The sequence below is a fragment of the Callospermophilus lateralis genome, chromosome 17, assembly GCF_048772815.1.
Source record: "Callospermophilus lateralis isolate mCalLat2 chromosome 17, mCalLat2.hap1, whole genome shotgun sequence".
In the NCBI taxonomy this organism is placed as follows: domain Eukaryota; kingdom Metazoa; phylum Chordata; class Mammalia; order Rodentia; family Sciuridae; genus Callospermophilus; species Callospermophilus lateralis.
This window is the reverse complement of record NC_135321.1, coordinates 53170304-53195473: the sequence shown is the minus strand read 5'-3', so window position 1 is coordinate 53195473 and position 25170 is coordinate 53170304. Positions and strand designations below refer to the sequence as shown.

Sequence of the window (25170 nt, the reverse complement as noted above, 5' to 3'; positions counted from 1 at the left end):
CTTAGTTTTATCTGATTAGGTAAATTGTCCATTCAGAATACTTCTCTGTCGATTTTTGACTCATGGGTATATATAGCCATTATATCTAATTAGTAGTAAGATAGATACTTAGATTTGATCACTTATCAAGTGATATCTTTGAGAACTGTAATATTTAATATAATTTCTCCAAATTTTCCAATCTGGATGTTGAGCATAAGGTTATTATCTGTGGGTAACTGCAGATGTCAACAACTAGAAATACTTGACTTTCAAAGCTAGGAGAAAACCATCTGAGTTAGAAGAGTAGAGAAATGTTTAGAGTTGGGAGAGATTGCAGAGGGGATCCATTCCAGGGCTAGAAAGTGGGTTTTAAGAGATGCTCTGTCTCCATCCATTGGCAGAATTTTTGTCATTGCTATGTGCAGAAGGGTACCAAAGCCCCATCTGGACTCCTGGGAAAAGAGTACTCTTATCCACTAATAGTTTGCCATGAGCAAGATCCAGTTATAATCTTGAACCCATACTCTGCTTGCTCTACAGAGTCTTACATCCTTGCTCAAAGAAGAGAAAATGGAGACTCAAATGACTTAAGAGCCTTTTCCAAAGTCACCAACCTAGTTGGTAGCCATGCTAATGTTTAATAGGAATATCATTGTTTCCAGTCCATAATAGGCTTCTACAGTAGATTCTAGACAACTGATCTGGGTTCTGAGGGCCAGAAAAAAAGTATCTCCAGTATAAGGAATGGACCACTCTCATTTTTTTAAGGACTATAGGATTCAAATGTTTAAAATACTCAGTAAGAAAGGATATGGTCTATTTCAGAGAGCACTGAGTCTTTAACAGAAATCAAATTCTGGGAAACAGGAAAAATAGGAGTCATCCTAGTAGTCTCTGCTTGAGCTAATCCATGTTACCTGTTAGGCAAAAGGAAGAATAGACCAGAAGACAGCTAATTGAAATTGATGACCAGGTTTGCCTGTGACACATTCAGAAAAAATTCTTGTTTTGAAGGCTGGCTCTGATCTGGTGGTTCAGAGGAGGTGTAGAATCAAGCAAAGCCTTGTGAAGTTGTTGTATTTGCATTTGGTTTTTGTTTACTCACTGAGAAAGTACGTGGGCAGTTATTGGTGTGTGTGTGTGTGTATGTGTGTGCGCGCACACACACGCACCCATGTGCATGCGTAAGTAATGTGTTCTAGCTGAAGCAGTTAGGTAGTAAGCAGGTGACATTTGAAGAAAGAGCATGTTCAACATTCTTAGCAATCAGGGAAATGCAAATCAAAATTATACTGAGATTTCATTTTATTCCAGTTAGAATGGCAATCATTAAGAATACAGATAACAATAATTACTGGTGTGAATGAAGGGTAAAAGTACACTTATACATTGCTGGTGGAATTGCAAATTGGAACAACGATTTTGGAAAGTAGTATGGAGAGTCCACAGAAGACTAGGAATGGAAACTACATAGACCCAGCTATCCCACTCCTTGGTATGTATCCAAAATAACTAAAATCATCATGCTTTTGTGATTCACACATACCAATGTTTATAGCAGCAAAATTCACCATAGCCAAGTAATGCAACCAGCCTAGGTGCCCATTGAGAGATGAATAGGTTAAGAAATTGTGGTATATATACACAGTGGAGTTTTATTCAGCCATAAAGAAGAATGAAATTATGTCATTTGCTGGTAAATGGATGGAACTAGAGAACATTCAACTAAGTGACATAAGCCAGACTCAAAAAGTCTAGGGTTGAATATTTTTTTCTCATTAGCAGAAGCTGGGGGTAGGTATAAAAAAAGGATCTCATAAAAATAGAAGGGATGCCAATAGAGTAGAGGAAAGGAATCGAGAGGGAGGGAGAAGAGGATGACATGAGGAAGTACTGGAGAATGAATGAAATCTATAAAATTATGCTATGTCCATATATGAATATACTACAGTGAATCCTGTTTATTTTTAATATTTATTTTTTAGGTGTACATGGACACAACACAATGCCTTTATTATTTTATGTGGTGCCGAGGATCGAACCCGAGTCCCGCCCGAGCTAGGCAAGTGCTCTATCTCTGAGCCACGATCCCAGCCCCGTGAATCCTGTTTTTATATATATATACACACACACACACACACACACACACACACACACACACTGCACTAAAATGATAATAATGATAGAAGAGAGATCAGTAGAGTAGAGCAAGTGAATGGGGGCCTTCCCATGCACTTTTGAATTCAATTGGTATGCATGTATCACAAAAGCATGATAATTTTAGTTATTTTGGACGAATACCAAGGAGTGGGATAGTTGGGTCATATGTGGTTTCCATTCCTAGTCTTCTGTGGAATCTCCTTACTGCTTTCCAAAATGGTTGTCCCAATTTGCAATTCCACCAGCAATGGATAATTGTACCTTTCCCCTCCATTCACACCAGCAATTATTGTTATCTGTATTCTTAATGATTACCATCTCATCAGTAGAGTAGAGCAGGTGAAGATAGGGAAGGGAAGGTGCTAGGAAAATAGATGGATAAAGTTGTTATATGCATGTACAAATATAAGAATCCCACTATAATATATGATTATGAGGTACCAATAAATAATAATAATAATAGAGATATGGAAGTAAAGGATAAGAAGAAGTAGGAGTAGAATGTGTTAATACTAAATCAGTTCATTGGTATCCCCAGGACTTGTATTCATGGCTCCTACAGAAAACGTGCATTATAACACGTTCTGCATTTAACAGTCTGCCATTTATCAGTCACTGGGCCATAATAATGACTGACATTCATGGAATGCATGATATATGCCAACAGTGGACTTTGAATACATTATTTTAATGTCAGCCATTCCAAAGAAGTATGTGATGTCCTTGCCTGCTTTATAGTGGGGAAACAGAGGTTCACATTAACTGCAAGGGAATACTGAAGATTCAAACCCAGGTTTGATCTGATTCTAAAGCTACCACCCATAGCCATCAGCATAATACTATCCTCTCATCCAGCTTCTCTGAACCTCTGTTCTTATCTAGGAACTGTAGATAATACCTAGAGAAGCACTGGAAGAACCAGATTTTGTGAAAACTATAAAAATTTGTCAAGTACTACTCTGAAATAACTTGCTGGCCTGGGGTTGTGGCTCAGTGGTAGAGTGCTCACCTAGCATGTGTGAGGCACTGTGTTCAATTCTCAGCACCATATATAAATAAATAAAATAAAGGTGCATTGAACAACTAAAAAAGATTTTTTTAAAAAAAGAAAATAACTTGGTATTGTTTATAAATAAGGATTTAAACCATGAAGGAGCATTTCATTGTTGTATCATTTATTCATAGCCAATGAGCAATGTTATGTAGTTTTGCTAACAAGTTATTTATTTTCATTCTTTATGGTAGTTTTTTTTTTCAAATGCATCATTGATTATTTAGCTAGCTATAATTTAGGCTTTGCTCTCCTATCATAAATGTATCCTTTTCCCTAAACAGTCATGCTTGAGGGGACTGAGTAATTAACTTTCAAAATAATTACAGTCGCACAGTAATAGATACCACCTACAGGTCTTTTGAGTGCTCATTATTTTGGCATGAACATAGTTTATCAATTTTCATATGTCTCATTGTTAACATATTAAATCTTAAGGACAAATTTGCTGAGCATATTAGATGTAAAATATTAGTACCACACAAACAAAAAGGGAACTTAGCTTAATTGTTGCCAGTTAATCCAACACAGACTTCAAAGCATGTTTAAAGACCTTTGAAGCAGTAGATCAATTAAGGGGATGGATTTTCCCCACTATGAGTACATTTCCCCTTCTCCATTCATAGGACTATTTGATGGTCCAAAATATAGCATAGATATCTAGATCTTCTGTTTATATAGGATAATTAAAATCTTGAAACCTAATGAATGTTTTATGATGTTTAATAAGAAGTATTTGTTCTCACAGAAATTAAGAGAAATTTGAACACTCTACTGAAATTCATGGCACAAAACCAGAAATTAACTAATTAACTTAGTCTAATGGACTTTAGAAAATGACCCTTCATCTTTCTGAGTAAGGATTGGAATAGAAAGTTCTAAGTGAGGTTCTGCCTAAAACAGGAAGCAGGGCTGATTTTTCTGGGCTTGGAATCTTACAGCCTGGGGAGCGCAGATGGGGCATCCAAAACATGGCCGTTGTGGATCCTCTTTTACCATCAGGATTTTTATGTTTCACAGAATATTTGAGGCTTCTGAGCATCACCTCATCTCTGTTTAGGAATCACTCCCCATCCTAGTTTTTCACTTCCCATCTTCTGTTTTTCATCCTTGAGTTATTCATGGCTCCTGTACTCTGTGACACCATTGACATTTGGTTTTATTCTTTGTCTGTTGGGGTCGGCTTTTATAAGTCGAGGCCCCCCTTTGTAGGTAGCCTTTTTATTCAACAGGAGAGGATGGTGTGAACACAGGTGAACAGTGGCAGCACACAGCGTCTGAAGTTTTACCAAGTTTTATTTGTTCCAGTTGGGAGAACTTCCTTGTGGATGTTGACTTGTTTTTCTGTTGTTTCCATAGAAACGCTCCAGAGGGCAAGTGCTGTTTGACAAAGTGTGTGAACACCTGAACCTGCTAGAAAAGGACTACTTTGGCCTCACGTATCGAGATGCTGAAAATCAGAAGGTGAGAGAGAAGAGCAGTGCCAACTGTTGTGGCTTGAATTGCTCCCCCAGGAAAATCCAGAAGGGTGGATCACTTTCGCCACCCTCCCTCACACGCCTACCTTTATGACTTAGCATCCCCCAAATACTGTTCCTCACCCCTTTTCTTCATGAAAGAAATCCTGGCCGGCTTCCTTTGTTCTTGAATATCTTGAAAACAGTAAGTCAGCTCTTCTGTTTTTCATCCTTGAGTTATTTATGGCTCCAGCAAAGTACTTTATTTGGTGCTTTTTTAGATAATATATATTTCAGTGGAATATTTGAGCCCAAGAAATACAAACACTTTGATTCTTATGAAGCAAACGTGTTCATGCCCTCAAATTCTATGAAGATATTACAGTTGTAACATAAACTTTTGGAACAGTTCACTACTGGGGCTCCTGTCTTTCTTGATTCATCTTCTTATATTTTCATTTTCTTTATGAATCAAAATAGGAGGTGGTGCATTTGCTAACCTGGCACCTATAATTTCATAAGTTCTTAATATTTAAGGCAATACCTCTATAGGTGCTTACACCTGAGGAAAGTCATCTTTTTAAAACTTTTCCCCACAACTACCTGAAAAATAAGGAGAAGATTGTTTCCATTGTACTAGTGCTAAAAACTAAGTCACATAAGTTTTGCTCATAGATGTTGCTTACCATTGTGGTGTATCTTGAGTCAGACTCATTCTTACTGAATTTACTAAACAGTGTCTGACTTCATTATTAAACATCTGACTTCTGTAATGAGGAAGACCACTGACCTCAAACAAGTGTTCATTTGTTAGAAAAGGTTTAAGAAGATGCCTAAGCATCTGTGATGATAGAAGTCACTAACGTAGAAGTGAATGTCTAGAGCCACCGGGTGTCAGGATATGTAAATCTTTAATTTATTCTAGCAACTTGTTTGAATTCTGAATCTTCTTCCATTTTTTGCCCTTCTGTGTCTGTGCTAGCTCAGATCCCTGAAGGTAATGATTGTAAAAAGAAAATGTCAAGCATGAATGACACATGTGTGTATTTTCTCCTTAGACCAGTGTCCAGACCCTTACAGGGCAGGGCCAGGCGGAGGCCACCAGAATTGAGGGAAGGGTGGGGAAAGCGTTGTGGGAATGTCTGTATCAGAGCAACATTAAATCACCTTTATTCTTCTCTGATTCCAATTCATAATGTCATTTCCTTTGCAGAATTGGTTGGACCCTGCTAAGGAAATTAAAAAACAGATTCGAAGTAAGTTCTTTTGTATTATTTTACGTGGCAAGGTAAATATACTTAAGAGAGCTGGTTAATCTGAATTGGTAGCTCATACCCAAGTGGCCAATGTGAATAGAGGTTTTTGAAAGACAGATTACAAGTTCATATTTGATCTGGCACATTGATCCAGCTCAGACAGAACCCATTTTTTTGTCATTATAACTCGAATTAACTTTGACACTTGACCTATTCCTCTGCCTGTACACCCATGTGAAATGTATGATTTAATCATGTCATGCTCCATTGGCAGTTAATCATTAAAAGTTCCAAATTTAATTATTAATGTTGTATTAAGCCTAATTGTCACAACCACTTAAAAACCAGGCTAAAAGCAGTAGTCATTAGATACTTTAAAGATGGAATAACAAATCAGAACGAAGTTTATTGTCTGGTGACAACCTCTTTTCTTAGTCCCTGAAAGTGAATTAATAAATATATATTTCCCAAAAAAAGGGAAATATATGTTTTAATGAATATATCAAAAAATTCCACAAGCACATCTCAAAATTGAAACATAAGTGGCCAATAAGCATTATTAAGTTGCTAAATCTAATGACCAAATGCATTTTAACCTGAGAAATCATTTTCCATCTGTTTGGATTAACAAAGATTTTAAAAGTTTAATATGTTTAATAATAACTGTTTAATAATAACGGCACTGACTACTAAGAACCCAACGGGTAGAAGTATAAATTGGTGCAACCTCCCAAGGGAGCAGTTTGTCAGTATTTATTAAAATTTAAAATGTACCTACTCCTTGACCTTCCATTTTACTTGAATAAATTAATTCAGCATATGTGTTAGAGAAAAAAATGCAAGTGTGTACACAAGTGAAAGTTCATTACAGTGCTGTTTGCAGTAACAGGAAACTAGAGGCAAGTTAAATACCCATTTATAAAGATGATTAAATCAATCAGGGAATAATCATAGACAGATGTCTTTGGGTTTATTAGTGAAAATCAGGTTGAAAAATCATATCTGTAATATAATCACATTTGCTTTTTAAAAGTTATGCATACATAGAGCCGGGTGCAGTAGCACACACCTGCTGTTTGGGAGGCAGAGGCAGGAAGATCACAAGTTTAAGGCCAGCCTCAGCAACTTAGTGAGGCCCTAAGTAACCTAATGAGATGCTGTCTGATTAAAAATCAAAAGGACTGGGCAATGAAATGAATCAGACATAACTTTCCTATGTTCATATATGAATATACCACAGTGAAGCTTCACATCATGTACAACCGTAGGAGTAGGGTCCTAATTAGAATAAAATATATTCCATGTATTTTTAATATGTCCACATATACTCTACCATCATATATAGACGGTATATATATATATATATGTATAAATATGTATGTGTGTATATATATATATATATATATATACACACACACACACACATATATATATATAAAGAACAAATTAATAAAAAAAATAATGCACATAGGAAAAATGGGGGGCTGGGGATGTGGCTCAGTGTTAATAAAGCTTTCCTGAGTTCAGTCCTCAATACCGAAAATCAAAAATAAAATGTTATGCTTATATAGAAGCATGGGATATTTGTACAAAGCATGACAGATTAACAGTAATTATCTCCAGGAATGGCCTGCACTATAGAGATGTGAGAAAGGAGGTTTTCTAGTTTTATTTTTTAACATTCTCTATAGCTATTACTTTTGCCATAAGCATGGAAAATCTTTATTGTAAATAACTACTTATTTAAAAAATTGTTCATATTTTTATCAATAAAACTAAGGATAATTAGCTTAATTATCCTGAATAACTAATTCAAGTTGAAGAATAAAGAATAAATTTAAGATCAAATAATTAATGGGAATATCCTTCGATTTTAACTTTTCAAAGAGTTTACTGTTAAAAGAGAGGAAAATACTTCTTAGTGCCTTTGAAAGTCCTGAGATATAAAAATAACCCAAGTACTAATAAAACAATTGGTAATGAGCAGTTAGAAATGGTTTGATTTTATCTAACATCCCTCCAAAAGTCACTGTCTTCTAGATGTTAGAGAGTCTGTTGATTATTTATACAATTCAACATCATTTACCATATTCTGAAGAGAGATTCAGTGTATCCACTGATCAATCAGTTGGATGGAAATAGTTTGAGATTGAAGACAGGAATATCTACTGTTGATAAATAGATCAAAACACTTTTTTTTCTTGTTCCAAGGAATCCTAATAAAAATTTTATGATGACAGATGTGTTCTAAAGGTTTTATATGGCATTATTAAAAACAGATGTGAAGAATATATATCATAGTGTTTTGCATAATGTTATCTTGTATACATCTAACTAATAAAATGTCGAGGCAATCAGTAATTGCAAAGTGCTTTGAAAATATGTAAAATGCTCAAGAATAAGTTGTAACACTGTTACAAGAAAAGTGGTATAAACTTTTTTGCATATTGTTAGTAGAATTTCTTTTTCCCCCTTACTTTTCCATTTATGCTGTCTCCTGTCTTCTTGAGACACAAAATTTAAAAAGATAATCTAAGTATGAAATGTAAATGATATTTTTTCACCATGCAGGTTAGGAAGTCATGTGAATCATAAGTTAAAAAAAAAAAAAAAGCTATGTTGCAAGAGAGGAGCCAAAGGAAATTGGAAGTTATTAAGAGTATAATTTAGTATTTTTTTTCTATCTTCTTGTTTCCTATCTACTAAAATGTCCTCTTTCCACAAAATTTCTTCCCACCAGAGCAGAGAGGTGTTATATTATATAATCATTTGCCATCACACGTTTCTTCCCAGAGATGACAAAGGATCCTTTTATATTCTGTAGGTCCATAGTAGACTCTACATGGAGATCAGTTAGAGAACGGAGATCAATCTGATATACATTTTAAGTTACAAATTTGTGATACATGGTAAATTTTAAAACCAAAAAGTTTGTTCTTAATAAAAAAAACAAAAAATTCTAACTCTAGTCATGTTTAATGCATGCCGGATCTTAAAAACCTCTAAAAATACTATATTTTTTATCATAAGTAAAGCATATTTAAAATATGGTAATTTATGATATAGAATATATGGTCTATAGTAATTTCATGATATAAATGAACTTTTAAGATTTGGCCTGCTTTAGGAGAGTAAAATTAGAAATTTTTTGTAAGAATGAACTCCCTTCAATGCCTTTTCTGTTTATCATAAATTTGCAATTTAAAAATCCTACATCAGCATTATAGAAATATTCGTTTTAATGTGTTCCAGCTGTTTCATTTCCTGTTTCTCACCAGGGCCCTCATCTGAGCAGATGTGGGTCTACAAGTCACTCATCACATAAGTGCACCCTCCCGAGTTATTTGTTTCTGCCACTTTCCTTTACAAGGATGTGTATTTGCGCTTTATCTTCTTTCCTCATTAATCCCAGGTTTTATGCCTTATTTCACTGACTTTTTTCTTGATTGGAATGTAGATTGTAGTTTCCATAAACTATTCCATCATTTCAAAATAATGCCCTGAAAGACCTCGTAGTTGCTTGGATTATAACCTTACATTTGGATTTCTTAGGAGTAGTGATTTTCACTGTGGTTCCAAAGTCTACCTCCGTCAAAAGCACAAAAGAATATTAATAAAATTATGAGTTCTAGATCATATTCCAAGACTCAGGAATAAAAATCTCTGGGATAGAGCCTAGAAATAGGCATTTTTAACATGTTATTTCAGTTTCTTTTTAGGCCCACTGTTATTTGCAACATACTTTCCTAAAATGAGGATTTTTTGCATTGAAATGGGTTGCTTATGCTTTTATTACTTACTGTTTTCCAACTTAGAATTTTTACCCTGAGTTTATTATAAGATTGTTTTAATTACATTGCCAGACTATTCATTGGAGTCGAGGCATACTTTGAAGTCGATGAAAATTACAAAAGAGCAATAAATCCGTTTCCCATAACTAATCCATTACTTTTAATTTCACTTGAGGGAAAGCCAGCTCTCGTTATGAGTCTTCCTACTGGCAAGCGTTAAAGGGATCTATTTTAGTAGGAAGTGAGCAGGAATCAATAGGAAAGTAAAACCAAATCAGACTAATTTTAGAATAAGAAAAGGATTTTTTTTTTAAGAACAGTGGAAAAAACAACCATTAGAAATATATTTGATTAACAGATATTTTATGGCTTATAATTCTTATAGCCCATATTTGAGTAATATTTTGACTGGTTTACACTATGATATTAACTATCCAATAATATCTGATCCTATGCTAAGTCCTTTATAGGAGAGTTCTTGGCATGTGGAATCTCAAGTGTGGTATAAATAGTAGCATCAAGAATAAACTAGAAAGAATAAATGGGTCTGTGTATTTTATGACAGAAACGTAGGGATTTAAGGAAGCTAAGTTTTGCCACACATACAAGAAACAGTACAAAAGAAAGCAGCTAAGAAATATTTGACTTTACTGTACCTTTTTGTTGGAGTGTTGTGTGGTGCTTCTAGGGAAAAAATGAAGTTTCCAAAGTCATTAATTGGGGTGGGGAGAGCATTTGGAAGTCTTGAGAGAGTACCTGAAGCATAAGCGCTGTTCTGTAAGGTCACAGAAGCATGGCTTCAGGTCACACCCATGGAGAGAAGCCAGTGAGCCTGGGAAGAGTTTTCTGGTAGTCCATTCGGAACATAGCAGGGCCAGAGGAACTTCTAATGTGTTTATGGGGTGGAGGGTAAAAATTATTTATAAATAGTGTCACAGAGAAGAAATACTCAAACTTTGGTAAATTAACACATTGAGAAGCCAAAATAACAATATGAATAAGTTAAAGGAGTTTTCACACAGATAAAATAAGAGAAGGAGAAAAGGATGTTTATTCTTATTTATTTTGATAAACCATTCACAATTAAAGATAGTGTTGATGAGATATGGAGCTTAGTTAAAGCTAAATAATGTTTCAAGGATAATGGTAGCCAATGCAGAGAGTTAGGAACCTATGAAGGAACATCTTGAAGACCCTTTCAGCTGCTGGAGTAGATACTGCAGGATAAAGAGTGGTATTGTAAAGATCTGCCCAAGTCTTGGATTAAAGGGGTATAAAATTGGGTAATGCACGGCCAGGTATGTATTGCATCAAAAATTTTCTTAAATAAAAAATAAAAAAGAACATTTCACAGCCAGCAGAGCAGCCCACTTATGAAAGCAGTATTCACCACAACAAATCTTTCCATAAAATAAATTGTGTTGACTAGTCCCTTGACATTTATTATAATAGGATCTGACCTGTAACAACACAATGAAGCGCAAAGAAAATTGGAATTGGAGGGTCCATAGCCTTGGTATGTGAGCTCTCCAGAAATTCAGAGCAGTAAATCTCGTCATTTCCAGACTTATCTGATAGAGGATTATCCATATCATTCACTTTCCCTCCCCTAACTTCTTCCTGAGGCTTATCTTTGATCCTGGGAAAGAGAGGAAGTTCCATCAATTTCCTTTCTAGTTAGAAGGACCAGTAAAGGATTTGATAATAGAGAAGATTAGAAATTAGATGAGGTTTCAGACTTACCTGTGTATTTCATTTAACAGAGATGTCCTTGTTTTCTATTAGTGATCAAAGCAGCCTGGCTGTTAATACTTAGAGTTGAGATGGTTCTAGCTATCAATTAGAATCCTAAGTCTAGGGGAGTTTTCTGAGGTTTTAATCTGATTCCCCCACCTTCTATCCTTACAGGTGGTGCTTGGCAGTTTTCATTTAATGTGAAATTTTACCCACCAGACCCTGCTCAGCTATCTGAAGATATCACCAGGTATTTGACGATTGGTGATGAGTAGGAAGCCATACTGGGAATGTGGTGCGGCTCCCAACATCTCCGGAGAAGAGCACACTTACATCTGGTGGCCTTACAGTCATCCGTGCTTGTTGTAGTTAGCTTTTTTGCTGCCATGACTAAAAGACCCAACCAGCACAATTGTAGATTTATTTGGGGGCTCACAGTTTCAAAGGTCTCAGTCCATGGACAATGGCAGACAGAACATCATGGTGGAAGAGTGTGGTAGAGACAAGCAAGCTCACATGATGATCAGGAAGAAGAGAGAGCAACTCCACTTGCCAGATACAAATATATACCCCAAAGTCACGCCCCCAATGCCCACCTCCTCCAGCCACACCCCACCACTTCAGTTACCACTCAGTTAATCCCTATCAGGGGATTAATTCACTGGTTGGGGGTTAAGGCACTCACAACCCAATCATTTCTCCTCTGAACCTTCTTGCATTGTCTCACATGGGAGCTTTTGGGGGACACCTCGCCACCATAACAATGCTCAAATGGCAAACAAAAGGCAAATGAATGAAGCACACATCTGATGAGAAGATTTGCCAAATCTAGCTCACAGTTGAATCTTTGGTGCTAGGCTGATATTTCCGGCTGCCTGACCCTGGTGGGAAAACATGCAAAATTGAGATGCTGTCACCCACCCACCACAGTCAAATTGGATGAGATTCAGTCTTCAATGATAAAGCGATTCTTAAGTGTGCCTGCTTTAAAACCTAGAGGCAAAAAAGTCTTTAGATGTTTATGCTATGCATATAATCAACCTCTAGCTGTCTAAAAATAAAAATAACATTCATGTCAATTTAAGGTTAACTTTTCATGCCCAGTGTATAAGAGGAATATGATTAATTTGTTTTCTGAAATAAAGATGTTAAGAATATAATCTAACATAAAAATATCCCATCTTGGTGGCTGAATTTAGAGTGTGAAAAGGGATTTCCTTTATAAAGCAGTGCTGGGTAGCTTAGTCTGTTTAGGTTGCAATCATGAAATCCCAGAGACTGGGCAGTTTTAAAACAATAGGAATTTACTTCTCATAATTCTAGAAGCTGAAAATTTGATATCAGGGTGCAAGCATGGTCATATTCTGGTGAGGGTCTGCTTCCATGTTGTGGACCCCTGGCTTCTTACTGTGTTCTTGCGTGGTGGAGGTGGGAAGGGTGAGAGGGTCTTCCTCTGGCCTCTTATAAGGGTACCAGTCCCATTCTTAAAGGCTCTACCTAATTATTTCTGGGGAAAACAAAACAAATCAACAAAACACCTCTAATCCATTTACCTTGGGGACAGGATTTCAACATAAGAATTTGGGAGATAGGAATGGGGCCACAAACATTCAGCTTGTCATTCTTGGTTTACTGAATGTCCTCCTAGATGGCCCTACATTCTGCTTTGGAGACTCTGACTCTTGCTTTGTTTGTAGTAAGTTTATGATCATGCAAAACAATTTTGTCCTGTGTGTGAATATTTTTCTATGTAAGGCTCATATTTTTCTTAGCTGTTCATAAAAGAGAAATGACCCAAAACAGCTTTAGTAACTTGCTACAGTAAAAATAATTTCATTTGATATATTAGAAGGGTAGCAATTAGTTCCAGAGGATTTTTTTTTCTTGGCAATAAGTCAGAGAAAATTTATAATTTCTTATAAGCAGACACTTTTTTGTCAATATTGAAGAACTATTTCATCGTTCTTGGTCGTGGAACACAAATATACTTGTATTTGAAAATTTAGTGCATGATTCCCTTCCCTATCTACTTGTGTAATGTTTGTAGAGTCTGTTAAATACTTTGGAATTTTTATATCTGGGTTACATGGATTTTACTTACATCAGCATCAAATCACCCGACAGGGGACTTAAGACTTTGCAATAATAATCTGTTCCAACAGACTAACTGTTCTTTTCTTATATGGAAGGTGCATGATAAGATGCTATTAATACTCATCAAGGTTAATACTTAATCTTGAGATCTTTTGCAGTTGGTATTATACCTGTAATGCTTAAGAATAAAATAACAGAGAAGATAAATCAGCTATTGATAGGAATATTTTTATCATATGACAAAATTATATAAAAAATATTTTCTATTTCTTCAGTTTAAAGCTGTTTACTTACAGGGACAAGATTCTCATATTATAAGTTAATAGTTCCTTGAAATTAATATTCAGGTCAGTTAGATTCTAGGGAGATAACTAAATAAAAAGAAATAACTTAAAGCAGAAGAAAGCATTATTATAAAGAGATGATGTCATCCAAAATGCAAGCAGTTGAGAACAGAGTTTATGAAGGTAGGACTCTTACCTAACATCTGTCTTAGTCATATGGTAAGATCTGTCATCCAGTTATCAAAATCATCCCTCTGTAAGGCTAGTTAGAGCCTAATAATTATATGCAAGAGCATCAATTTTTGAATTATAATTCTACCAACCAAGGATTTCTGGGAGTGTGTTGAAGACTGTCTTTAAGACTTTAAAAGTTATTTTTTATTGATGTATTATAATTATACATAATAGTGGGATTTGTCATTATATATTCATGCATGCATACAACATAGAGGATCCGTTTAGATTTCTTCTACTGTGGTAGAATAATTATGACCATTGCCGCCTTCTTTAAATATTATATTTTATAGCCTAGTATTTTCCCTTGATATCTAGATCAAATATAGATGAAATAAATATCAGCATCTGTGAATGGTAGGAAATGTGTCCTGGACAGGTTATTGCACAGGGAGAATTTGTCTACCTACAGTTTTTACTGAATGATCTCCTTTTCATGTGTCCTAATGCTGGCCTTTTATTTTGACCTTTCGGCTCCTGGAAGGTACTACCTCTGCCTACAGTTGCGCGATGACATCGTGTCAGGAAGGCTGCCCTGCTCCTTTGTGACCCTCGCCCTGCTGGGCTCCTACACAGTCCAATCAGAACTTGGAGACTATGACCCCGATGAATGTGGGAATGATTACATTAGTGAGTTCCGCTTTGCACCAAACCACACTAAAGAACTCGAAGATAAAGTGATCGAGCTGCACAAGAGCCACAGGTCAGTGAACAGGAGCATACATTTAACTTGTGCTTTATGGGTGATCATCAGTTCTACAGCCTGTCTCTTCCCAGTGTTGATTTCAGTACATTAAGGATGGGATTTTTAGCACAGTGGGTCTTTATATGGGAAAGTTCTGGAGTAAGTAAGCTTTCCCTCAGAATATCTAGGCATCTATTTGTAATGTTGTCCTTCAAAGCCATTTTTCTTGTTATTCTTTTCTCAGATGCTGAGTATCCCTTATCCAAAATGCTTGGGCCCAGAAGTGTTTCAAATTTCAGATTTTTTTCAGACTTTGGAATATTTACATATATATAATGAGATGTGTTGGGAATGGGACCCTAGTTTCAACACAAAATTCATTTTATGTTTCTTATTCATCTTACACATGAAGTTAATTTATGGTACACCTGGGTTTTGACTAACTGGTCTCATGAGATCAGGTGTAGAGTTTTCTACTTGTGACATCATGCTGGCATTCAAAATTATTCAGACTTAAGATTTTTAAATTAGGAATGGTCAACCTGTATCTGCCAGTGCCTCAATAGATGCTTTCTTATAAATTAACAGGGAGCTCAGTGGGAAATTTTGCAATCCAGCCAGATAAAGGATAAGCAATTAACTGAAAAAGGAAGGAAAATCAGCTAACTGCTTTTTCATTCTAATGAATAAAAGGGAAAGGCAACCTTATAACACTTTTTTTTCCCCCTAATCAGAGGAATGACACCTGCAGAAGCCGAGATGCATTTCTTGGAAAATGCCAAAAAACTATCTATGTATGGAGTAGATTTGCATCATGCCAAGGTATGCATTTTTAAACCCCCCACTATTTTATTTAATTCAACTCTGTTACCGTAATTCTTATTTTAGTGAATGTAATGGAAATATTGGGGGTGCAAATTTCTGTTTGCCTTGCAAGTCCTATTTCATGTTAAAACAAACTTGGCTCTTTGGTTTTTACTGGAGGGGTTGCTTTTCATGGCTCAGACTCACTCTCCCCATGGGCTAAGCCTCCTGAAAGCTCACAGTAGACAAACCCTCTGATTGCCTGTTGATTCAGTTGGAAGCTTATCTTGACCAAACAAGCTCTTGGACCCTGCTGCCTTCTCTGTTTTCTCCCACTCTGCACCAACATGTACCTTTTGCTGCCTCTGCACCCTGACTCTGCCTCTTCCCTGAATATGTCCTTCTGACATCTGACTTCTCTGCTCTTTCATGTCTGTCTGTCTCAACTTGGTCTGTGTATGTCCCTCATTCTAGAACCCCACCAGGTACTTCGTAAATTCATGTTATATTTTAAGAATTCTGTCTCTTGTGTTTAAGCACTTGTACATGTAACCAGTACTTTGAAATAAGATTATTTTTAAAGTGCAACCAAAACTAGTCATCCTGGCTAAGAAGTGCCTTGTTGACTGATAATGGGGGCAGTGTTAGAGATGTATCTTAGCAAGAAAGAAATTGGAATTAAACTGTAGGGCTTCAGTGTTTGAGACACATAGAGCAGCTTTGACCCAGTCATGCTTTTTCTAGAATCTTTGTGCTTTTCAGAAGCGAGAGAATGAGCATGTGGACTACTACTAGTCTATTATTTAAAAAGCCATGGACAAAGACCTATGGAAATATGGGGAAGATTTCATGAGAACTTTTATCAGCAAAACATATGCAATTTGCTAGGTTTCTAGAGACGGATTCTGATATTTGGGCTGTGTTCAAAAGGTCAGTATTTAAAGTTCAGGGTTATTTAGGATTGACAAGATAATATTGCTCCTGCATAGGGATGTGGACTTGACCTCTGTTAGACAGTCACCAATTTCACGGTCTGGGTCTCACAAGAATGTGCAATTACAGCCTTCCAGGCAGGCAAGTGTCTCCCACAGTCAGTTTTAAGGCTAGAAATGAAGAGCAATTTCAGCTGTCTGTGTTTAAGTAAACATCTCAGCAACCTTGATCACCAAACAGAAGAAAATATGTGATTTGCAAGTTTTGTTGCTGCTCTTTGGTAGATGTTTAGGGAGCAAACCAATCCTCCGTGACTTTGGACAGACAGATGGTAGCCATTGAGTGAATGTGGGTTTGATGGGTGATGTCTGTGGGTGAACTCCTGCATCACAGAGAGGAGGACTTCCAATGCCTGAATACCAGCAAGATCACTGGGGTTTGACTGGGGACAAGTTTTGGTATACTAAACGGCAAGCTCTTTGACATTTATGTGTCATTACAACAGCAGGTGTAGCTGTTTACTTGCCAATTTTTTATTGCATGTTTTCACATATTTTGCCCTTGGATAATGAAGATGTTTTTCTCTCTTATGTCAGATATAAGTAGGGTAGAATTTCAACATAAAGAACCAGATAATTAAGTTTTTTTTTTTAATTTCTTTTAGAGTTTTTCCCTAGGTGGCTAAAAGATAACCAAAAAGGAAATAAAAGTAGCATGAAAATTTGAGTGAACCTAAAGCTATTTTTGAGTTATACCTTGCACTTTGATGCATTAACTACCCTCCCCCAAATAAATAGATAAATAAATAAATGATTAGGGAAATGATTGAGGGAAGTGCAACTCAGGTTGTATCAGTGTTCCCATCAGTAAAAATAAAATCACTTCACATTGCTGTAGCTACTGCATTAAAATGGATGGCTGCTTTCTCATTCAATAATATGATTTGAAATTATGCCAATTAAGAAGAAAGAATTAAGGAAGTGCAAATGTAGCCCATTATAGGATTTTATCTGAATATTAAGTATAACAAACGACTCATAGACTCCATTTTCTCATGCAGTCACACACTATCATTTCAAGGAGGAAATTTACTGAATTAAATTAGAGACAATTTCCGGTCATGAGCTAGATGCTTCTCCTTCTATTGATGGTATGAAAGTCCCAAAGCTTTATGATCCATTTAAGCATTCTGAATTGTGATCATGGACTCCACAGCTCCATATGAAGAATATTAGATGAAGAATTAGATGAAGGTCCTATGTTTTGGATAATCAATCCCAAAAGCTTTTTTTATTTTTTATTATTTTTAATATTAGGAAGTCTGTCTCTGCTTGTTTGTTGTTTAATGTTAGTTGTTTTTTGTTTGTTTGTTTGTTTGGTGGGGGAGAAGGGAGGAGGACCAGGGATTGAACTCCAGGGCACTCAACCACTGAGCCCCAATCCCAGCCCTCTTTTGTATTTTATTTAGAGACAGGGTCTCACTGAGTTGCTTAGCACCTCACTGCCATTGCTGAGACTGGTTTTAAACTTGTGATCCTCCTCTCTCAGCCCCCCGAGCTGCTGGGATTACAGGTGTGCACCACGGCGCTCAGTGCTTAATGTTAGTTTTAATAGACTTTGTCAGAGTCATTTATTTCATGTAAGATACGAAACATAGATATAAATCCCTGTCAAATACCCCATGGGCCAAGTGATACTGAAGGATAGCAGTGTGTGAGCCATGATTCTAAACGAAGGGAGTGTCATGGCCACTTATTTTCATTGTGACAGACAGACTTTCCAGGTCTACCTCAGTGTCCTGTTAATGGGAGTATAGGTGTGTTTTATGTGTTGAGAGTGAAATGGACCTGTCCCCAAGAAAGGCTGGCATAGCTTTTAATACCAAAGATTTATCCAACTAAGTACTCTGGTCAATGTCAGAAAATTTGGTATGTACATATTTTTTGTCCCTATGCAATTAAAGAAATAGACCCTTTAGCCAGTATAAAACCCCACTTTTCCTGCCATTTTTATTCCTCATTCATTTTTACTTTCAGCAGGCACGCATTAGTTTGATACATGCTGGGCAGGCCTGTGCTAGCCATGAGATTACAAATAGAAAACAGAACTGCTGCTCCTAATCAGCATACAGTCTCCAGGGAAGGAAGACAGGGAGGGAATATTATTTTAGGACCATTTAGTAAGGTTGTGCTTGTGATAAGAGACTGATTTGGGACCAGAGCAGAATGTTGGAGGACCCAAGAAAAGGAGGTTTTATTCCTTCCTCCTGTTTCCCAGGAGGGGATATTGTTTCCTTGTGATCAAGGACACTAATGGTGATTTAAAAATAGATAAAACCGAAAGAGGTTTTAAATGGCCTTTCCCTCTGTGGACCAAACGCTATTTCCTAAACTTACATTCTATATTGAAAAGAGAGTGAACCAAAGAACAGTTATTCAAGCGTTCCTTCCTCATGCCTGCCTTTCTGCCTCCTGGCAGGAGGTGGTCACCTCTGAGGGGTTGTGCAGATGGGCTGGTTCTCAAGAATCAGTAATACCAATAATTTGGGAGCATCGGGTTATAATTCTTTAACTTGCATGGTCACTATAGCCTCTGATAAATAGTGGGCAGTTTCTGATCTTTGGATTCTCTAATTGTATTATATTCTAATATCCTGCCATCCAGTAGTTCTTTTCCTGTAGAGTAATTCAATATCTAATGGAGTGATATGTTTCCAAGGTAAGATATTTAATTCTAAACCAATTATATTCTGTTAGTAAACTTCCTGTTTCCCAGAGATGGACCAATATATTAATTTTTTATTCTGGTAGTGTCCATCTTATGCCTTGCATCTATAGGATTTAGGAAGTATCTTCCCACTATAAGCATGAGTGAAAATCTCCTCTCTGAATTCTTAATTTTTTCCTTCTCTGCTTTGCTATTTTTGCAGAGTAATTCAAAATCAGGGACAGCCCTGTCAATGATAAGGAAGCCTGAGCATAAGGTGTGACCAGCCCGTGACCCTTTCTGTCCAGATTCCAACAAACAGGTGTAAAAAAGGCATTAATGCTGCAGCTCACATTCAGTCCTGCCTCGGTATTTTTCACCCAATTCAAGGCCTTGTGCATTTTCATTTTACCCCAATTTCAGTGGAATCCAGTATTTAACAGGGACATCGTATGTACAATATCCCTCTTAAGCTTAATGTAATAGCTAATGACCTCTGAGCATCACACATTTCTTAGGAAATTATGTAAAAGATGAAATGTCCAAGTAACAAAAGCAAGTTGAAATTATAATAGCATCCCATTTTTGTTTTTAAAAAACCCCTGTAATCATATTTAAAGCGTATGTGCATTTATCTATAGGTGTCATATTATTTAGTGTGATTACCACTGGGCAGTTTTTCCATGTATGGAGGTATATTGGGGGCAGTAGGTTTGTATTTTTTTTAAAACTTTCATTTTAAAAAATTTTCTCTGACAATAATAGCAAATAAAGGTTGAGACTCTTTTCAAAGTAACAAGACTCAAAATGCTCAAAGGAAAAGACAGGTCCCCTCTTGTTAGTATCCAAATCAGCTAAAAGCACTGCCAGACAGCGGGTGTGCAGCTGAGTCCCCATTTACAGTTTCCTCATCTGTAAAATGGGAATAATAGTAGCAACCATCTCAAGACAGCATAGTGAAGATTGAAAAAGTTAAAATACATAGAATAGAGCAGTGTCTAGACACCCCATAGGTAAGAGTTACGTGTTTTGGTTATTAATACACAGCCCCTGCTTGACCTTTGCTCTGTGCAGCATTTATGCCATAAATCTGAGGTACCTGGGTGAACAAATGTTACTCCAACAAATGTCCACAGTGAAAAATATCATTGTTAAAAACTTAATAGATTGGATAGAGAGAAGTGATGGGAGGGGAGGGGAGGGGAGGGGAGGGGAGGGGAGGGGAAGGGGGGATAGGAAGGGCAGCAGAATAGAATAGACATTATGATTGCTGTATGTATATAGGTGACTGAATGACCAATGTGATTCTGCAATCTATACAATCAGAAAAATGAGAAATTATACCCCAATTGATTCAAATGTAAATTGCCAAGATCATTGTAATGTCATATGTAGCTAATTAAAAAAAAAAAACTTAATTAGCTGGGTGTGGTGGCACACACCAGTAATCCCAGTGCATTGGGTGGCGGAGGCAGGAGGATTACAAGTTCAAAGCCAGTCTCAGCAACTTAGAGAGGCCCTAAGCAACTTAGTGATACCCTGTCTCAAAATAAAAAAGATAAATAAATAAATGAATGAATAAAAAAGGGTTGAGGATGTGGCTCAGTGGCTAAATGTCCCTGGGTTCAATCCCTGGTACCAACAAAGCTTACTTAAGGGATGTTTTTAAAAATATTTATTCAGTATTTTTTATATTTAATTTTTTCAATTGTAGATTCTATCATGACTTAAATGTTGTACCCAATGAAAAGTAGAAAGAAGAGAGATACTGATATATTGTTTTTGTAATTCTCTAGGATTCAGAAGGAGTAGAAATTATGTTAGGAGTTTGTGCGAGTGGTCTGTTGATATATCGTGACCGGTTGCGAATAAACAGATTTGCCTGGCCCAAGGTTCTAAAAATTTCATACAAACGAAACAACTTTTACATTAAGATTCGGCCAGGAGAGGTAAGTATGCCTTCATTTGCATTTGCATTGGGGGAAAAAAAAGATCCATAATAGCAAACAATAATATAAATTTTTTGCTCACAGATTCTAAGCACCATGCAACATGGTGAATTATGTCTGATCCTGAGAGAATTTATTGTAGTTTTATCCAAAGCAGTAATAAATAAAATGTTCTCTTCTTTATCATGTTGTTCTAGTTGAGCTGCATACGCTAATTGAGAGGGTTTTTAAAAATATATTTTGGTATAAAATCAGGATTCATGAATAATTTTTTGTACATTTCAAGCTTGATGAATAGATCTCTTCTTTTGTGTCCTGCTGTTATCACTCCTTTTCCTTTTTATTTTTTTCTGCAAGTCTGACTGTACCCTAAAGTAAATATCTAGAGAAGATGTGCTTCAAGATACAGAAAAGTTTAAGACAAAGGATGAGGAGGTGTGAATTATGTAAATAGTACACAGCCTAGTGCATTTCCAGTGTATTTCTGATTTCTTTTTAATCAGAGAAACTAATAAAAAAATCAGAATTATTAATTCTTACTCGTTGGGCAGCAGCCTCCATGATCAAGTTATATTTATATATTCTTAGTGATTTATACATAATAAGAATTGAATTCTACTTGTATTTGTTTATGAATTAATTAATGAATATCTCCAATTTCTAATTGGTACCTTAATATACTAGAAACAAAACTCAAAGGTTCCAACTCCTATATATCTCTAAACATTTACTCATTCAATATAGTTTTATCCTGCCTTCAAAATATACCTCTGCCATGTAATTTCTTGGTGGAAAATGCAGTTATAAAAAATCAGAAGATAAAGCTAGCAATCATGTTTAACATAAGTATGACTTATATTAAATATTTTACATTATAAATATATTAAATATTTATATTAAATATTCAGTTGTCTGTGACAACTGAAATAATCTGTAAGCTTTTCATTTAAATACTTGAAACTGTAGTGTTTTAAAAATACTTGCAAAAATTGTTTGTGAAACTTATAACTGATATGTGTTCGTTTTAATTCATTGAACAACTATTTATTAAATGAGCACTTATTATCAGGCTACATGGTGGGAATTGGATAGAGAGAAATATGACCTTGTTCTTTTTCTTAAAAGGATTTCTATCAGAGTAACAGACTTAACCCTTGAATAATAAGACCATGATACAAGAGAGGAGATGATCTGTAGAAAAAGAGTGAGGGGCTGGCATTGTGGCTCAATGGTAGAGCACTTACCTAGCATATGTGAAGCACTGGGTTTGATCCTCAGCACCACATATAAATAAATAATATAATAGAAAAGGAGTGAGTCCACTGTGAGGCCACCAGGGGAAATGAACTAGTAGACAGTAGTGAGCCGTGGAAGGCCTTAAGTTGACATACTGGACGAACATTCTGGAATGATGGGTTTCTCAATGAAATGCAGCTACTGAGTGATAACCATGCGATAAGACCCAAATCATGGCATGGAGGGAGCAAATTGAAGATGGGATAATTTCAGGAGCAGAACCAGTAGTAGGTCTCTGAGATAAGATGAAGGAAGGGATTCAAAAAGGGAAGAATCCACATAACCAGAGGGGTTCCATTTGCATGACTAAAGTTGATGGAGATGATTTCCAACAAGAAAGAGAAAGGATCAGAATTTGAAGGGAGAAAAAAAAGAGAGAGATTAAAATTCCTTTGGGACTAATTTTCAAGAGGCAATTCTTGCCTAGTAAGAAATTGAACACCAACCAGTGATGACTGGTTTACCCAAGTCTTGAATATATGGGATAAATTCCCCAAAGAGCAAGGGAAGTTAGAGGAGAGACCCTAAAATAAACACTCTGGGTGATGACACCATTTGATTGAGGGGCCAGTAGAAGAAAAACAGGAAGACAGCCAGAAATAAAAGAAAGAACAGAGACTGTCAGATGACAGATGAGTTTCAGGGCCTAGTGGCTAACCAGCAGTGCCATATGTTACAGAGAGGGCACACGGGGTGCAGACTAAGTAAAGCATGTTGAACTTGATAGTCAGGTCCCTTTGTGGCATGGGAGAGTTCAGGAACATTTTAGGAGCACCTGCCAAGGGTGCATTGAGGCGAGGAGTGAAGTAGCAGAGGTGGCTTAGCAGTAAGGAGTGAGGCAGGGTTTGGCTGAAGCAGGCCCCAAATTGGCTTCCCACCCCATCCTGTTTTACAGTCATATTTATAGGCAGGGAAGAATGAGAAGAAATTATTGATAGCATATAGTCTGCGAAGAGGTTGAAGAAAGCAGACACAAAGCACAGAGAAGTAAGCATTCAGAAAGCCTAGGGGCCCAACTCATCCTTGTGTAAAGGAGGATGACAGTAAGATACTCTGCCCCACTAAAAATGTTGATCTCACATGAGTAGAGAGTAGTACTCTAAGTAGTTACCAGGGTCTGCAGAGCGGGTGGTGGAAATGGTGAGAAAATGATCAACCTAGGGGTGCAGTTGGATAGAAGAATGTTCTTTAGCTCAGTAGTGTAACTACATGGTCGACAACAATTAAACATGTATTTCCAAATACCCAGTATAGAACATGTGGAATATGTCCAGCACAAAGAAATGATATATGATTGAGGTGGTAGATAAACCAGTTACCCTGATCTGATCAGTACACATTGCCTATATGTGTTGAAATAGCACATGGTACCCCAGAAATATGTACAATTATTGTATGTCAGTAAAAATTTTTGAAAACTTTTGAAAAGCAACATACTTCTTGCCCCAGAGAGCAAGGTGACTCTCTTTTGTAAGTCTTGGCTTTAGCATAGTGTAGGGGCATATTAGATGCTGGACGGGTAAATGCATAATGCTTTAGTCAAGAGCCACAGTACCTTTGCCTTGACCAGGTCCCTAAGACAGCAGCAACTTTTACAACCACCCCTGCCCATGAACATACAGAATGAATAAGAAATTGGGAAGGGCACTTATGTTGGAGCAACTTGTGATGTATTTCCCAATTTCCCCAGTCATCTTCAGCAAGCAAGAAATAAAGGTCAAGCGTGATCATGTCTCACATGCCATGCACATGACCCCTGACCTGTGGCTTCTTGCCCCAGAGATTACTTTGGCTAATGACTGTATCAGTAGTCCAGTTGTTTTGTCATCCTTAATATAAACCTTTACTGTTTAAGATGATTGCCCTCTGGTGGCCTGATGTATACTGTCTTCAGAAACTGAAAATTATTGTGCATCTGCAATAATCGTATTAAAATATATTGTGCAGAAAATCTAATCAGATAATCCATCTTGAAAAACCAAATGGCTGATAGAATATCATATGAAAATATACATGCTGGAAAGTATGAAAATGTATTCTCCCAATATCTGCTTATGTATCATATAGACAGATGTTGACATTTAACATTATAATCTATAGTGGAGCATACAGATGAAATCAGAAATATCTGACACCAAGTCATTGAATGTTTAAGAAATATGCATATTTCCTGGCAAGATCCTGGGAGGAAATGTCATTTCTAAGCATGCTGTAGACTATGTCTATACCTATATTTTGTTCATTTCTGGGAATTCCAGTTCAAGTCATGTCATTAAGAAACCATGAAAATAAGAAAAATGGGATCAGGAAAAAATTTGATCTTTAGGAGGAATCCAGTTATCTTGACTTTTTTTGTATTTAGTTTTTATAAGATCCACATTGATGCAGAAGGCATTTACTGTATGCATGACACGATTATCTACCTTTGCCACATTTTAAAGAGGTAGATGTGATGATTTTTTACATGAATGTATATTACATGAATTCTGCATATAGCGATTGCTTTTGTGAGCAAAGAAAAAACTTATGGGAGTATGATTTTATAAATTATTTGCAAAGCATCTATTATTCATAATTCCAAACTTGACTCTGTCCATGCATATATGCTTTTTTAAATTTAGTTTGAACAATTTGAAAGCACCATTGGGTTTAAGCTGCCAAACCATCGGGCTGCCAAGCGTTTGTGGAAAGTATGTGTTGAACACCATACATTTTTCAGGTAGGTAGAGATCATTTGCGAGTTGGTTTTTGTTT

The 25170-nt window shown here is 36.4% G+C and overlaps 1 protein-coding gene across 8 annotated transcripts in view; it reads left to right on the top strand.

Moving 5' to 3' along the window:
• Positions 1–25170, top strand: part of Epb41l3 (erythrocyte membrane protein band 4.1 like 3) — a 227939-nt gene that overhangs the window by 170836 nt on the left and 31933 nt on the right. For all 8 annotated transcript variants that reach the window (XM_076837139.2, XM_076837135.2, XM_076837136.2 and 5 more), the window contains exons 4-10: positions 4553–4657; positions 5864–5906; positions 11606–11681; positions 14528–14746; positions 15463–15550; positions 20968–21120; positions 25038–25135. In XM_076837139.2, coding sequence (XP_076693254.1) covers positions 4553–4657; positions 5864–5906; positions 11606–11681; positions 14528–14746; positions 15463–15550; positions 20968–21120; positions 25038–25135 — 782 coding nt within the window. The remainder of the gene's footprint in view (positions 1–4552; positions 4658–5863; positions 5907–11605; positions 11682–14527; positions 14747–15462; positions 15551–20967; positions 21121–25037; positions 25136–25170) is intronic.